Source organism: Aulonocara stuartgranti, assembly GCF_965226115.1.
Source record: "Aulonocara stuartgranti genome assembly, chromosome: 22".
Taxonomy (NCBI): Eukaryota; Metazoa; Chordata; class Actinopteri; order Cichliformes; family Cichlidae; genus Aulonocara; species Aulonocara stuartgranti.
This window is the reverse complement of record NC_138957.1, coordinates 695,001-711,315: the sequence shown is the minus strand read 5'-3', so window position 1 is coordinate 711,315 and position 16,315 is coordinate 695,001. Positions and strand designations below refer to the sequence as shown.

At 43.2% G+C, this 16,315-nt stretch overlaps 1 protein-coding gene across 1 annotated transcript; it reads right to left on the bottom strand.

The window, feature by feature from the left end:
- Positions 1–13,144: 13,144 nt before the first annotated feature.
- cart4 (cocaine- and amphetamine-regulated transcript 4) lies at positions 13,145–15,190 on the bottom strand. The gene is made up of 4 exons (XM_082521637.1): positions 15,088–15,190; positions 14,853–15,015; positions 14,205–14,288; positions 13,145–13,441 (listed from the first exon to the last, which is right to left on the bottom strand). The coding sequence occupies exons 2-4, from the start codon at positions 14,991–14,993 to the stop codon at positions 13,334–13,336; spliced, it is 333 nt and encodes a 110-aa protein (XP_082377763.1). The 5' UTR covers positions 14,994–15,015; positions 15,088–15,190; the 3' UTR covers positions 13,145–13,333.
- Positions 15,191–16,315: the final 1,125 nt, after the last annotated feature.

Genomic DNA, 16,315 nt, shown 5'->3' with positions numbered 1-16,315 from the left:
TTTACTGATTACTTATTTTCAAAAGTAATTAATTACTTAGTTACTTTAGTTACTTAGTTACAACCTGAATAGGTGATAAAGTGATAGATCTTTCAGCCCAATTCTACTTTTTCTGCATAATCCATCATACAAAATGTAATCAGATGACAAAGTGTCTTTTTAAAACTTGTTTTATTAGTTTTAATCTTTTAACTTTATGCATCAAGCAAACATTTAATTATATGCACCATTCTCTGACTGGAAGTGTCGCGGTTCTGGGTCCGTTGGACCCAGTATTTTGAGTTTATTATGTTTTGGTTTATTTTTGCATTATGGATTGTTTTCTGATGTTCTGGTGCTTTGTTTATTATTATCATTATGGATCTGTTTGTGTTATTCTTGGTGAGGGATCAGTTCTTAGGTTTTGGGTTCTCATGTGAATTGCAGTTTCTGTTCAGTGTCTAGTCTGTCTCTCAGTGTCATGTCTGCATCTGGTTTAGTAATTCTTGTTTCCTGTCTTATTGTGAAAGTCTTTGTCTTGTGTTAGTGTGTGCAGCTTAGCTCCCCCGTCTCGTTAGTCCTGATCTCCCCCAGCTGTGTCTCCGTTCTGTTGCCCATTCCCTCATTACTACCCTGTGTATTTAAGCCCTGTGTTTTCCCATGCTCGGTACCATCAGGTTATACCTGTGTGTTATTTGGTCTCAGTGTTCAGTCCTCACTTCATGTTTTGTTTTCTTGCCAGCAATAAAGCTGAGGTTTTTGAGTTGCATTCCATTTTCCGAGTCCTGCATTTGGATCCTCATCTCCGCCTGCCCGCGCACAGAGCCATGACAGGAAGAAATTTGTTTAATATTTAAACCTATTTTCTGCACATTCCAGCACATAAAATAAAATATTTTTTGTGTTTACACTCAGTCTTTCAAATAGATGCAAGTAAAACACAGCAGAAAATAAATAAAGTCAAAGACTCAGCGGTCCTGTTGGATCTATTTTCACCTGTAAAGCAGGAGTGGGGTAGGCGGAGGTTTACCCTGGTGCAGGTGTGCCGCAGCGGTCAGTGGAAGGATCCGCGAGTTTCTCTGTGAGTTTCCCATTACGTCGTAGCGCACTTGTTGCTTGTTGGAAGTTTAGGGGTTTTTTCGCTGTAAAAAGAAGTTTTCTTCCCACGCACAGCGGACACTAATGTTTTTGTCACTTTTTATGGAATCAAACTCAAAGTAAGGTCAGTACTTCCACGCTTTAAACGCTGCACGCTCATACTCTCTCCTGCACTCGATATATTATCCATTGTTGATCTGCACACAGCTGTTGTCACGAACGTTGCACTCGCTTACGTCACTGTCGTGAGACATTCTCGCAAAAAAATCACGGTTTTAGTAACGCAGTAACGCAGCGTTCCTACGGGAAAGTAACGCTAATCTAATTACCGTTTTTGCAATACTTTACTCGTTACTTGAAAAAAGTAATCAGATTACAGTAACGCGTTACAAGTAACGTGTTACTGCCCATCTCTGGTCATAACACAATAAGCTTTTTATTTAAACACTGATTTAAAATGCTTTCACACTTTTCTGTGTAACACACTAAAGAGCAGCAGAAACAGATACGATGTGTGTCGGCAGACACAGCCAAGGCTTTTATTTTGAAATAACAGTGGTCAGCTGTGAATGAAACCAGTCTGAAAGGAGCATCAAGCCTCCGTCCACTTCTCAGACATGGAAGGTGCCACTTCTCCTCCTCATATTCATTTAGGACTACTTCCTACTTCCTAGCAGCCCACAGCCACTGCTTCACCTGCACCTTCTTCCTCACCGAGCTGATTGCTCCTGCAGCCTCCTCTTCCTCCTCATTTCTCTTCACAAAGTCGCTCAAGTGTGTCTCACACCACTCCATGTCGCTCAGCCAAGCTCCTCTTGTTCCTGCATCTAAATGATTTCTGTTTACTTCCTGCCAAAACAGTTTTTATTTTTGTTTTTATGGTTTTATTTTGCACTTTTATGATTTATAAATAAAGTTTCTTTTTCAAAAATTGGACGTGTGTGCTCTAATTGTGCACGACATTTTGAACACGACATTTTCTGATTAATTAAAGTAAATAAGTTTGTCACTTACATGAACAGGTGACACAAAGAATCAGCTGTTTACTGTCTGACTTACTGAGAGTAGGAGAGGAAGTCAGTGTGTGTGTTACGCTGGAAGAAAGACTAAACGAGGAAAATTGAGAGTGATTATTTGAAAGTGTCTCACTGTCATATTTGCAGTAATTCATATTATAATTCATTACTCGCTGTAATGATTCATGTGCTGCTGTGTGTGTGTAGGTGTGTGTGTGTGTGTGTGCACTCGGTGCAATAATTAACCCATCTTATCTCTGGATAAGGTGCAGGCTGGGAGCTAAATGCCAGTGTGTCTGTGATGGGGGTTGATAAGCTCCGTCTGTCTGATCCATGCTCGCAGCAAAGGTCCTTTAAAGCAGACGCTGCTCGTCTCTGATTGGACGATCAAACTGAAAACACAGCTGGAGGTAGAGCACGATCAGAGGAGGGTGAATGAAGTTTATTCAAACACACATTCTCTGCAAACAAGTCAAAAATCTGAGTTAAATAAAGTACTTTGTACTTTGTGTTAACAATGCTAACACAAAGTTGCATTTGCGACCAAATTTTTCAGTGGTGCGACTAAAAAAAAATATTTGGTTGCACCTGTGCGACCAACTGTTCGGGTAGCAAAAAAAATAAAAATCTGCAACCTTCCCTGTGGTCAACAACAGACACACATTTTGCCCCTATCATGGACTAAACCAATCAGAGATAGTAAGGGGCGGGACCTCTCTGATTGGCCGTGGTCCAGTTGAAAGTGCAGGTGGAAGTGGGAGGTGAGTAGCTTGAATAAAGCGATATCAATTCATTAAATCCTGACTTTTAAATATAACTGTGTTTTGCCAGAAACGCCAGATTCTCAGATTAAAGCTCACAAAACCATTTCAACAACAACCAAACAGCAGATGAGAGCAGGTACACGGACTCCACACAAAGACGTAAACACAGACCCGACGCATCAGAATCAACTTTGTCTTTCTCGGCTTTCTCACCCGACGGCCCGTAGACGGACACGCTGTTGGAGCTCAGCGATCCTGATGCGTCCGGTCCGCGCTGTGTTTACGTCTTTTTGCGCTGATTCTGAGCTGCAGGTTTTGTCTCTCCAACCAAAATCCACCGAGCCAGCAGCAAAAGAAGCAGCAAACTGCGCTTCACATTTGATCAATGTCGTCATGAATTTTGCTTCCACGACTATTAAAATCACACTCCATGCACAGCTCTCTCTCTCTCTCTCTGTACTTCAAGAACAGTTTCTCGTCTCCAATCTCTGTTTTCTGTATTATTCATTGGCTTATTACCCACCAGTCTACCGTTGTTTACAGCGCTGTGGCTGCTGTCTTTTTCTTTTTCACTTAAATGACCTTGGACAAGAAAGCCTATTTTTTCTGTTGTTCAGTACTGAAGAAATTTAAACTTTATATGCAGAACATTGTAGAATATTTTTAAGGTTATCTGCTATAAAAAGCCAGACCAGGAAAATCTCCTTCATGTTTTTCTGTGTTTTATTCTCAGTTACTTTCACACAAAGGCATCTGCTGTGATTTTCACAATTCTGATGAAGTCAGTACTGATAAATGATCAGAATTATAATATTTCTGACTGTCTGAGGCTAAGTTGAATCGAATTGGGACTTTGAAAACCGGAATCGAATGGATTATAGAAATCAGTGATGATACCCAGCCCTAGTGAGCAGCCTAGGCAGGACAGAAGTGGATGTAGCTGTAATAGGAAAAGAACTATTGCTAACTTTTCTGTTAAGGCCTGATGCTTCTGAAATTCATAGCCAGCTCTGACACGGTGTCATCAATCTTTGAATGCTGAAAAAGCACATTATATAAATTATTATAAAATTTGTGTGCGCCTAACTTTTGTGGCGGTACGCCTAACTTTTTAAAGTTTTAAAGTACCTGTATGCCCATGGCAAAAAATTAGTCTAGAGCCCTGCAAACTGGAAGCTGGTTCCACAGAAGAGGGGCCTGAAAACTGAAGGCTCTGCCTCCCATTCTACTTTTAAATACTCTAGGAACAACAAGTAGGTCTGCAGAGCGAGAGCGAAGTGCTCTAATAGGGTGATATGGTACTACAAGGTCATTAAGATAAGATGGGGCCTGATTAATTAAGACCTTGTATGTGAGGAGCAGGATTTTGAATTCAATTCTGGATTTAACAGGAAGCCAATGAAGGGAAGCCAAAACAGGAGAAATCTGCTCTCTCTTTCTAGTCCCTGTCAGGACTCTTGCTGCAGCATTTTGGATTAACTGAAGGCTTTTCAGGGAGTTTTTTAGGACATCCTGATAATAATGAATTACAGTCGTCCAGCCTGGAAGTAATAAATGCATGAACTAGTTTTTCAGCGTCACTCTGAGACAGGATATTTCTAACTTTAGAGATGTTGCACAAATGGAAGAACGCAGTCTTAGGGGCCGAGTACAATAACCTCAGTTTGATCTGAATTAAGAAGCAGAAAGTTAGCGGCCATCCAGGTCTTTATGTCTTTAAGACATTCCTGCAGTTTAACTCATTGGTGTGTGTTATCTGGCTTCATGGACAGATAGAGCTGGGTGTCATCTGCATAGCAGTGTAAATGTATGCTATGTCTTCTAATGATGCTGCCTAAGGGAAGCATGTATAATGTAAACAGAATTGGTCCTAGCACTGAACCCTGTGGAACTCCATAATTAACCTCAGTGTGTGAAGAGGACTCTCCATTTACATGCACAAACTGGAGTCTATTAGATAGATATGATACAAACCACTGCAGCGCAGTACCTGTAATACCTACAGCATGTTCTAATCGCTCTAATAGGATATTATGGTCGACAGTATCGAACGCTGCACTGAGGTCTAGCAGGACAAGCACAGAGATGAGTCCACTGTCAGAGGCCATAAGAAGATCATTTGTAACCTTCACTAAAGCTGTTTCTGTGCTGTGATGAGCTCTGAAGCCTGACTGAAACTCTTCAAATAAACCATTCCTCTGCAGATGATCTGTTAGCTGTTTGACAACTACTCTTTCAAGGATGTTTGATATAAAGGAAGGTTGGAGATTGGCCTATAATTAGCTAAGACTGCTGGGTCTAGAGATGCTTTTTGAGTAAAGGTTTAACTACAGCCAGCTTGAAGGCCTGTGGTACATAGCTGATTATTAGAGATAGGTTGATCATATTTAAGATCGAAGAATTAATTAATGGCAGGACTTCTTTGAGCAGTTTTGTAGGAATGGGGTCTAAAAGACACGTTGATGGTTTGGAGGAAGTAATTATCCGGTCGTTCAGTCTGACGTCACTAGCCGTGTCTGGGCCTAAACTCCGCTGCAGGTCCATATATCAAACGATCACTGTGGCATTACTGAGAGTTGAAAACTGTCTAAAGTCTTTCATCTTTAATAAAATGATCAGCGTTCTGCTCTACCAGGTGTAACAATTGAGTTTAACATCCAGGCATCCATGAAAACGGAATTTATGACATTTAACGGAGTTAGAAGTTAGCAGGGAGTTAGCTCGCTAGCTTCTATCTAAATACAATATAGCATGTCCTGACTGCGGGGTTTTGGAAACAAATTAAAACGTACAGCTCTGCTATCACTTCCAGCATAAATGAAGACAGAAAACTAAACAGCAGTGACGTTTGTAGGGTTACTGAAGTTTGGCTAGCTGGTATATAATGATGTGCTACGTGACCGCTAGCGACACAGCTATGTTAGCATAATATAAACAAGCTAACTTTTTTTCCACTCGATAAAAGTTAACGTGAGTGTTCTCGGTGGTCAGGAACAAATGTAATCGCATGGCAGTATCGCATGTAAAAGGACCAAACTTCAGCCAGGAGAACAACTGAGATATGCGATGGGGCAGGGATAGCTCAGTAGGTAAAGTGGTCGCCCCATGATCGGAAGGTCGGTGGTTCGAATCCACTTAACGGCTACCCTGAGGTACCCCTGAGCAAGGTACCGTCCCTACACACTGCTCCCCGGGCGCCTGCTTAGTGGGCTGCCCACTGCTTCACTGAGTGAATGGGTCAAATGCAGAGAAAAACAAGTAATTTCCCCATGGGGATCAATAAAGTATCCATTATTATTATTATAATCCATCCACAATACGAGGTTAGTCATTCATATACTGCTGCATGGGCTGGGCTGTAGTTACATCCTAAGGTTTTAAAAACTGAGCTTAAATTAATGATTAGCGGTAATAAAAGCCGAGGGAGGTCAACAGTGATCACTGACTGTTTTAGGAGCTTTTTGAGATCAAATAGAAGAAAATACATAACATTAAACATGTTAACAACACAAAAGCCATATTAAACGCAGACTACTTTAGGCCCGGAAGTAGGATTCGTCACGTCATCACTTAACGACCGGATTGAAGTTAACTCAGAAAGATCAATTGGAGAAAAAGAGTCTAACTTAACATCAATGGTACTAAGAGTAGCTGTAGATAATATTACATCTGTGGGATGATTACTGGTAATTTTTTCTCTAATGATAAAAATTTTATTTGTGAAGAAGTTCATGAAGTCATTACTAGTTAATGTTAAAGGGATGGTTGGCTCAAAAGAGCTCTGACTTTTTGTCAGCCTGGCTACAGAGCTGAAGAGAAACCTGGGGTTGTTCTTATTTTCTTCAATCAGTGATGAATAGTAAGATGTTCTGGCTTTGTGGAGGGCTTTCTTATAAAGCAGCAAACTATTTCTCCAGGCTAAATGATGATCCTCTAAATTTGTAACACGCCATTTCCTCTCCAGATTACGAGTCATCTGCTTTAGGCAGATCCACATTTCACTGTTTTACTCTTTGGTGCTGTTGAGGATACTGTATTGTTCTTTCTTTGTGATATTTTTATGTTTAAGTCTGATATCAATGAAAGAATCTGACTTTAAGTTTAATATTTTCATGTGTCTTTATTTTGACTAATAGGTGGTTGATTAATTCTCACAGTTGGTTTAAGTCTGTCACCAGCATGACTGTTAATAAAGGTTTGATGAGAAGGCAATGGCGTGCTGCTGCTGTCGGTCTTTTTTAGCAGAGTTTATGACGAGCCCTCGGGGCCAATCAGCCTCTCCGGAGGTCTAATCAGAGAAGACTGATTGGTGAAGTCTGATGTCAGATAACAACAGCAGAGAAAGCAGACAGTCCCGGTTTAAAGTGAACACATGTTCAGGAGGTTCATACATTTATAAGCTTATAATTTAAACTTGAAACAGCAGCTGAAAATGAAAACAGCAGAAACAAATGTCACCATGAACTTTGGAGAAAAACAAGCAAACCTTAACTGTAAATGTTCAGTTCCATGTTATCATCTGATTTAAGGTTCAGAGTGGGTGTGAATGATCGAAACAAGGATCCTAAACTGTGTCGGGGGGCAGAGACTTCTCAGTGAGCAGCAGATGAATGTGGAAGGAAAGTGTTTGGTCTCACTGGGCAGATCCCCTTTGAGCTCCTGATTTTTTTTTTCAACATTATGTTTATTAAAGTTTTACATATATACATATATAAAGTACATACACAAACAAATTTACACAATAAACGAAACACAAGGTACATTCAATGAAAGCACTTCAGTCCATGAGACCTCTGACAGATTTTAAAGAATAATTTTCAGATTGCAGCATATGGTTGTGGTCCTGTACAGGGAATAGCTAGGCTGTCCCTGTCTCACACAGTAAACCAGATAGATCTTTATTCCCAATATACTGGATGTAGCACCCCCAAATTTTCTGGAAAATTTCTTGTTTATCTTTTAGAGTATATGTAATTTTCTCTAATGGTAAACATAAAGACAATTCTTTGAACCAATGTGAAATACTTGGTTTGCCAAGACTCCTCCACGTTAGAGCGATCACTCTCTTTGCTTGTAGTATTCCCATGTTTATGAAGATTTTTTCAAAATGATCTATGTTACACCCTACAGGATATAATCCCAGTAGGAAAAGTTTGGGATCCATCACAAGTTTAATTGACAAAATCTCTTTTATCATTGCTCCAACCTCTTCCCAAAACTCCTTTATTTTTGGACATGACCATAAACAGTGGAGCAATGTGCCCTTATCTTCTTCACATCTATTACAGATATCAGGAATCTGCATATTAAATTTGTTAAGTTTTTCTGGTGTTATGTACACTCTCATCAACCAGAATCAGAATCAGAATCAGAATGGGTTTATTGCCAGATGTTGAGGTTTACAACATTAGGAATTTGCTGCGGTGCTTCAGTGCAAACAATAAGAATTAAAGTGCTATGTAGAAAGAAAGATATGTGCATGAGATATACATGAGATATATACATGAGATATATACATGAGAATAAGAATTATGAGTGCTACGTAGAAAGATATATACATGAGTGCAGGTGGTGATCAGTGCCAGACATGAAATGATGCAGTGACACAGCGTAGGGTCATGTGTTAGTGGCGGGGACAGTTATGTGGTTATTGTTCATGTGTCCAACAGCAGAGGGGAAGAAACTGTTCTTATGGCGAGAGGTTCTGGTGCGAATGGACCGGAGCCTCCTGCCTGAGGGGAGCAGGTCAAACAGACTGTGTCCAGGGTGAGAAGGGTCAGCTGAGATCCGGGCTGCACGCCGCAGTGTCCTGGAGGTGTACAGGTCCTGCAGAGATGGGAGTCTGCAGCCAATCACCTTCTCAGCAGAGCGCACAACACGCTGCAGTCTCTGTTTGTCCCTGATAGTGGCTCCAGCGTACCACACGGTGATGGAGGAGGTGAGGATGGACTCGATGATTGCAGTGTAGAACTGCATCATCGTCCGTGTTGGCAGGTTGAATTTCTTCAGCTGCCTCAGGAAGTACATCCTCTGCTGGGCTTTCTTGATGACGGAGGTGATGGTGGGCTCCCACTTCAGGTCCTGGGTGATGGTGGTACCCAGGAAGCGGAATGAGTCCACAGAGGTGATGGGGGTGTCAGTCAGGATGATGGGGGGGAGTGGGGCTGTGTGCTTCCTGAAGTCCACAATAATCTCCACTGTCTTCTGGGCATTCAGCACCAGGTTGTTGTGGCTGCACCAGGACACCAGACGTTCAACCTCCCTCCTGTAGGCAGACTCGTCCCCGTCCGAGATGAGCCCAATGACGGTGGTGTCATCTGCAAACTTGATTAGCTTGACAGACTGGTGGGTGGAGGTGCAGCAGTTGGTGTACAGGGAGAAGAGCAGAGGAGAAAGAACACAGCCCTGAGGGGAGCCGGTGCTGATGGTCCGGGAGTCCGAGACATTCTTTCCCAGCCTCACGTGCTGCTTCCTGTCCGTCAGGAAGTCAGTGATCCACCGGCAGATGGGATCAGGCACATTCATCTGGGAAAGCTTGCCTCGGAGATGGTCTGGAAGGATGGTGTTGAAGGCAGAGCTGAAGTCCACAAACAGGATCCTGGCGTAGGTTCCTGGGGAGTCCAGATGCTGCAGGATGAAGTGTAGGGCCATGTTGATGGCGTCGTCTACAGACCTGTTGGCTCTATATGCAAACTGCAGGGGGTCCAGGAGGGGGGCCGTGAGGGTCCTGAGATGGGAGAGAACCAGGCGCTCAAATGACTTCATGACCACAGATGTCAGAGCCACGGGTCTGTAGTCATTTAGTCCAGTGATCCTAGGTTTCTTGGGGACAGGGATTATGGTAGAGGACTTGAAGCAGGCAGGCACATGACATGCCTGCAGTGAGGAGTTGAAGATGCCAGAAAACACTGGGGCCAGCTCGTTTGCACAGTGTCTGAGGGTGGCAGGAGACACACCGTCTGGGCCGGGAGCTTTCCGAGCATTCAGATTCTTAAACTGCTTCCTCACATCTGCTTCATGAATATGAAGAGTTGTGGTCGGAGGAGGTGGTGTGAAATCCTCTTTTGTGTGGGGTGAGGGGGCGGGTGTTGCAGGTGAACAGTTTGAAGGTGGTGATGGCTCTATGGAGGGGGGAGAGGTGGGGGAATGAGTGTCCAAAGTGTCTCTATTGTTGGGGTCGTTGGAGGTGTGAAGGCTGCCTGATGGCTCGTCAAAACGGCAGTAGAAGTCGTTAAGGGTGTTGGCTAAGAGCAAGTCATCAGTGGAGTGGGGGGTTTTAGGCTTGTAGTTTGTAATATTCCTAAAACCTTTCCACACAGAGGCCGAGTCATTCTCTGAGATCTGCTGCTGCATCTTCTCAGAGTGCTGATGTTTAGCAATGTCCACTTCTTTAGTGAACCTGTACTTGGCCTCTCTGTAGCAGTCCCTGTCTCCGCTTCTGAACGCCTTTCTCTTTTCCAGCCACAGCTTTTTGAGTTTAGGAGTAAACCACGGTTTGTCATTGTTATAACTCACCCTGGTGCGTGATGGCACAATGCTGTCCTCACAGAAGTGGATATAGGAGGTGACAGTGTCCGTAAACTCGTCCAAGCTGTTAGAAGCAGCCTTCAATGTGTCCCAGTCTGTGGTCTGCAAACACGTGCGAAGCTCCTCCACAGCCTCGTTGCTCCACAGTTTTTTGGTCCTCACGACAGGTTTGGAGAGCTTCAGCCTCTGTCTGTACGCGGGGATCAGGTGGATCATGACGTGATCAGAAAGTCCGAGTGAAGCGCGCGGCACCGCGCGATAGGCCCCGCTGATCGTGCTGTAACAGTGGTCTCTGGTCGGGCATTTAATATACTGCTTGTATTTCGGAAGCTCATGGCTCAGATTGGCTTTGTTAAAGTCCCCAAGAGCAATGATGAGAGAGTCCGGGAATGTCCGCTCCGTGTGGAGAATCTGCTCTGCGAGTGCGCACTGAGCTGCTCGCGCATCCGCGTCTGGCGGGATGTAAACAGCGGCCAGGATGAATGAAGCAAACTCCCGCGGAGAATAAAACGGTTTGCAGTGAATAAAAAGATATTCCAGAGAGGGAGAGCAGTGCTGAGCAATCACTGTTACATCTGTGCACCAGCCACTATTGATGTAGAAGCAGACACCTCCACCTTTGGTTTTACCGGAGAGAGCGGCCTGCCGGTCCGCGCGCAGCAGATGAAAGCCCTCCAGCTTGAGCGCGCAGTCCGGGATGTCCTCACTGAGCCACGACTCCGTAAAACATAAGACACAGGAGGAGGCAAAGTCTCTGTTCATGCTTCTCATCAGGGCCAGTTCGTCTATCTTATTCCAGAGTGAGCGTACATTAGAAAGGAAGATCCCAGGAAGGGCCGTTCTCAGTCCGCGTTTCCTCAAACGCACGAGTACGCCGGCTCGCTTACCTCTCTTTCGACGTCTCACTTTCCTGATCAGAGTCAGCAGTAAATCTGCCGCAGATGCGACAAATATTGGAAATAAATCCACAGGCGTTGTAGTCCTGCAGTTAAGGAGCTCTTCTCTGGTGTAAGAATATCCAGAGGAGTGCCCAGACACAGAAGAAATGCACAAAAACAAGACAAAAGTAACGCACTGAAGCACCAGGGCATCCATACGCGGCGCCATCTTGGATCGAAAAACCAATTAAATTGTAGCAATTTTAGACGCGTGTTCCCTGTCTGTGTTTGGGCTAGCTTACATGCTCTACTCCATTGTTCCACTGTCAAGTCCTCCTGTAAGTCATACCTCCAAGCTTCAAGATTAGCAGCAGATGAATCAGGAGAGGATGTCATCATCAAGTTATATAATTCAGATATCATCCCTCTACCACTGGGGTTTTTGGTTAGGATTTTCTCTAATGTGGACAGCGGGGGAATATGTGTAAAATCATTATGATAAGACCTGATAAAACTCCTAAACTGTAGGTATTTGAAAAAGTGCTTTCGGGGAATATTAAATTTAGAGATTAGTTGTTCAAAACTTAAAAGTCTTCCATCACCCCCGAAAGCATCCTTCACCAGTCCCAGCCCCGAGTCTGCCCACATTTTAAAACCACCGTCCGCCCTACCCGGGGCAAAATAATTGTTGCCCCAAATCGGGCTAAAAACGGAGAGGGGAGATTTTACGTTTAAATATCTTTGAGTGACATGTACGATATAAATCGTGTTTTTAACTATAGGATTAAGCGTAATGTCTTTGAGTTTATTATATTTATCAGAGTATACATATGTAGGAAGTGGAAGCCTAAGAGAGAGACTCAATAGTTCTCCATGCAGGGGGCTTTTCTACAGCATAATAGAACATTATAGTTCTTAACTGGGCTGCCCAGTAATACCAAACCATGTTAGGACATTGCAGCCCTCCTGCATCAAAGGGCAAGTACAAAAGTGATAAGCGAAGTCTGGGACGCTTGTTATTCCATAAAAACTGATTAAACAGTTTTGAGCTCCTGATTTTTTATTTCAAACTGAAGCTCATTGAATGCCAGATTCCTGCTACACCGTCACACACCCACAGCTCTGACAGCTGAGCTCAACCAGCCTGACCAACCCAATGACTTCAAGGTTTCCTGTAAATCTAATCACTGCGCTCTTTACGTCTGATGCATCAGACGATTGTGTTTTATTGCTTTGATATAAAACTGCATCACTTTCATCGTGTTTAGTATCATCATGTCCATCAGTACATATAAGGGTGTACTGTTATATTAAATATTACAGGTAATATTCAGTAATTTTGCAAAACTTTCAATCTTTGGACTTTCAAATAAAATCCATGAATTTCCTTCACCAAACTGGAGCACTGAGCTCTTGGATGGTCTGATGATGGTCTGATGAACAATAATTACTTGTCAGATCATTATTTACAAAAATGATATTACAATGAAAATGCCATTAAAATGCTCCAAAAGGCTCCAACAGCACAAACATGGTCCAGAGGTCCAGTTCAATCGCTCCACTTAGCTGAGGTCAAGCCTCGCAGACAGCTAGCAGCTACAGACACCTGTGTCACCGTCCACCTGTAAGTCAAAGAGGCCACACCCCTAACAAACTGCAAACCTTAATCCACAGGTGAGTTATAAAACATTGTCCCCCTGTACAGGTGTTAGGAAGGGAGACATTATCTATAAAGACCAGTTTGTGTATCAGACTGTAAACATTTCTTTCTGCTGTTTTAACATGGGAGTCTATGGGGACTGACTCACTGCTGCCTCTGCTGGACGTCAGAGGAACTGCAGGTGTTGAACAGATTGTAAATCATGAAGTCTTTGGAGCCGTGCAGCTTTATGAAGAATCTTTATTAACAAAAATAAATTAATCTGAAAGACAAACACCAAAAACTTTAAAACAAAGACTAAAATATGGAGCGAGACGATTGGTGAAGAGTGCACTTCTGTCTTTCTGAGCACTGTCTGTGTGAGCGCCCAGACCGAGTTTAGGTCCTCATGAGGAAAATGTGTGCGAGTGGTCAGTAGCAGCGCAGGAAGAAGGTGTTGCAGGCTGTTCCTCTCAGACAGTCGCAGAGCCGACCAATCCGAGGTCCGTGCTTCATCGCACACCGCTCACCCACATCACACTGATGAAGACAGAGAGAGAGGATTCAGGGTGCATCACAATGGACCGATGCAGAATCACACGTTTCCTCAGAAAAATAAAGAAACACTGAGAAACATCTGAGGGTCACGAAGCTTAAGCACTGACTGCCCACAGGTCCTGGACTCACCGTCACAACATGAGTCGAGGGTTGGTGAAGTCAGGCACTCACGGCTGCGTTTGTCCTCACAGCCTTTTAAACTTCCTCTGCTGTAGAGTCAAAACTATGATGTAGTTGTATAATTTGTATTCTGAGTTGTAATCTTTGTCAATCTATATTTTTAAAAAAGAGTTACATAACTAGCTAAAGTAAATGTAAAAAGCCTCTCTGTCCTGAGCTGAGCAGCTCTAAACTTTGGACTGTAAAACCAGTGCTCGCTGTATTTTCTCTGGACTGGGCTCCAGTTCGTCTATTATTTGTCCATCCAGGCTCTCAGCCTCTGATGGGTTTAATCATCACATCAGCCCCATCCTGCGAGATTTTACTGATCACTTTTGAAGCTCTTCAGCAGCTCAGAACTGCGAGTCAGTTCTCAGCCTCGGGTCCTTTACGTGGTCTTTTTTCATCACGACCCCTCAGAGGCGAGATTTCATGATCGTCTCTCGTCATTCATGATCCTGAATCATATCAGAACTTTTTTTATTTGGATCTGCGCTCGCTGCTTTCAGTCGAAGCACTTTGGAAACGTTCTTTCAGAAGATGCTTAAAAAAATAAATAAATAACATCGTGTCAAAGTGTTCTCACCCGCGGGATCACGCTGGCTTTTTTCTCCACAGAGAGACCGGCTGAGCTGTCAGCTTCATCCAGAAGACCCTGCAGAGCTTCAGCCTGCACACACACACACACACTTGTAAAATGAAATATTACTAGTGTCACAGATTCATCTCTGAGACTTCATGGGGAAACTTTATAAATTTTAAAAAGTAACTTACAGAAAACAAAAACAGCAAACATTTAATAAAAAATAAAACATGAATGTTTTCTCTCCTTAAATCCTCAGAAATATGAATCTCATTCAGTTTGTGTCTGCGGACTCAGTAATAGCTGTGACTTCAGGTATATTTTGGTTTCAGTCTGTTTCAGTTTTACCGTCTTTAATTTATTTTTCATATTTCACTCTAAAAAAACTGCTGTTAATTATCTTTATTTTAACTGTGCTTCGTAGCACACTTTGTCTCTTGTACTAGTTAACAAAGTCAGAATCAGGTTTCTCATCACATGATATTCTACCTACAGTCAAAAACTGTATTTTATTGCTTCCTTTAGTCGGTCTTTAAATGAAGCACAAATGTCATCAGATTAAACATTTGAATCTTATTTGATTAGAAAACACAAGCAGACCTTTTCAAAATAAAAGACATACAAAGATCACGTATGAGACAGATGACTCACCAGCTCACTGGTTGTGAGTCCGAGGGTTGGGTCATCGGGCGCGGACAGCAGGTGGCTGTTGTCTGACCTTTGGCCTTGACAGAGAGATGTCAGCACAGACAGACAGACGGACAGATAGACCACGGCTCGTTTGCTCTCCATCTCCAAAAGCACCTTTAAAAACCTATAAAACAATCAGAGAATGAGTTTCTCATGTCAACTGTCACTAAAGTCACGAGAAGGTGAATAAACTCACTTTAAACTAATAAAGGTCCTCCAGGAAGGTGTCACAAACTCTTCTTCTGTGGTGTCTGGTTTCAGTCAGGTAGTTGTTTCTCTTTAGCTTTTCCTCTCCCTCTCCTTCCTCCTCATGAGTGTTGGTTTGTCTGTCTCCTCTATTTATACCTCCACCTCCTCCGCCTCTGCCTCCTCTCCGTCGCTCAGATTATTCATGTATGCAGCTTATGAGATAAACTGTGTGGATGTGCTCTGCTGTGATTGATGGCGTGTCCGTGAGTTCATATTAAACAGGTCGATACTGAGTGTTTACATGAATGTTTACCTGCTGCACAGAGGTCAAAAGGTCACCGTGTGACGCACAGCTGAAGAAGAGGAGGACTCGTGTGACTGCTCATCAGGTGGAAGTGTTTTGTCCTTAATGATCACGCTCAGTTCGGGCGTTCGCGCTGACTTAAAGCCGCTTTAATCGCAGACAAATAAATGCTGTTTTCTTCACTGTCAGTGTGAGCACATTTCATGTGTCTATGAACAAAACACTGCATTTAACAGCTGGATGTGGTCATGTGACATCACCGCTGCATCTGCATGAGAGGGTGAAGTTATCAGCTAAAGTTTTCCAGCCTGAATATTAAAGGACTTCACACAGATAGCTGCTAATTCGTGCTCAACACCATCCAAATCAAAGAGTCGAGTATCACGGACCGGAGCTCCGACTTCTTGGATGGTCTTTAAATCAGTTAGTGTGTAAATGTGTGTTCCTTATGTCGTAGTTTGTTCTGACTTACTGACCACGCTGTGCTGCTTCAATGTTATGGCATCGCTAAAACACTTTAAGAGTTTAATCTGGAAATATGTGGCTGTATATGGCTAACAAACGTGTTGTTGGGATCAGCTAGCTGAAACCATGAAAACATGTGGTTGCTGTTAAAAGACGCTGCTCTCCAGGGGCCATGTCTAATACCTGGACTCTTTAGCAGCTTCTGTTTCCATCTGCTCATTAAACGGCCGCACCTTCTCGTCAGAGGTCAGAGTTGCTCACTGTTTTGTTCACTCAGTGTTGTTTAGTGATGTGCCGTACGTGATGCACCTTAGCTGCCCTTGGCTCAGAGTTTGGTGATGACGCAGAAGAAACCGTTTGTGCCCTTTTCTTTGTCTGATCTGCATCACGCTGCGACCTGCAGCTCCGCTCGTTCACGCTCCGCTTTCATCTGCACTCTCATTAACCACTAAATGTCACACCACCG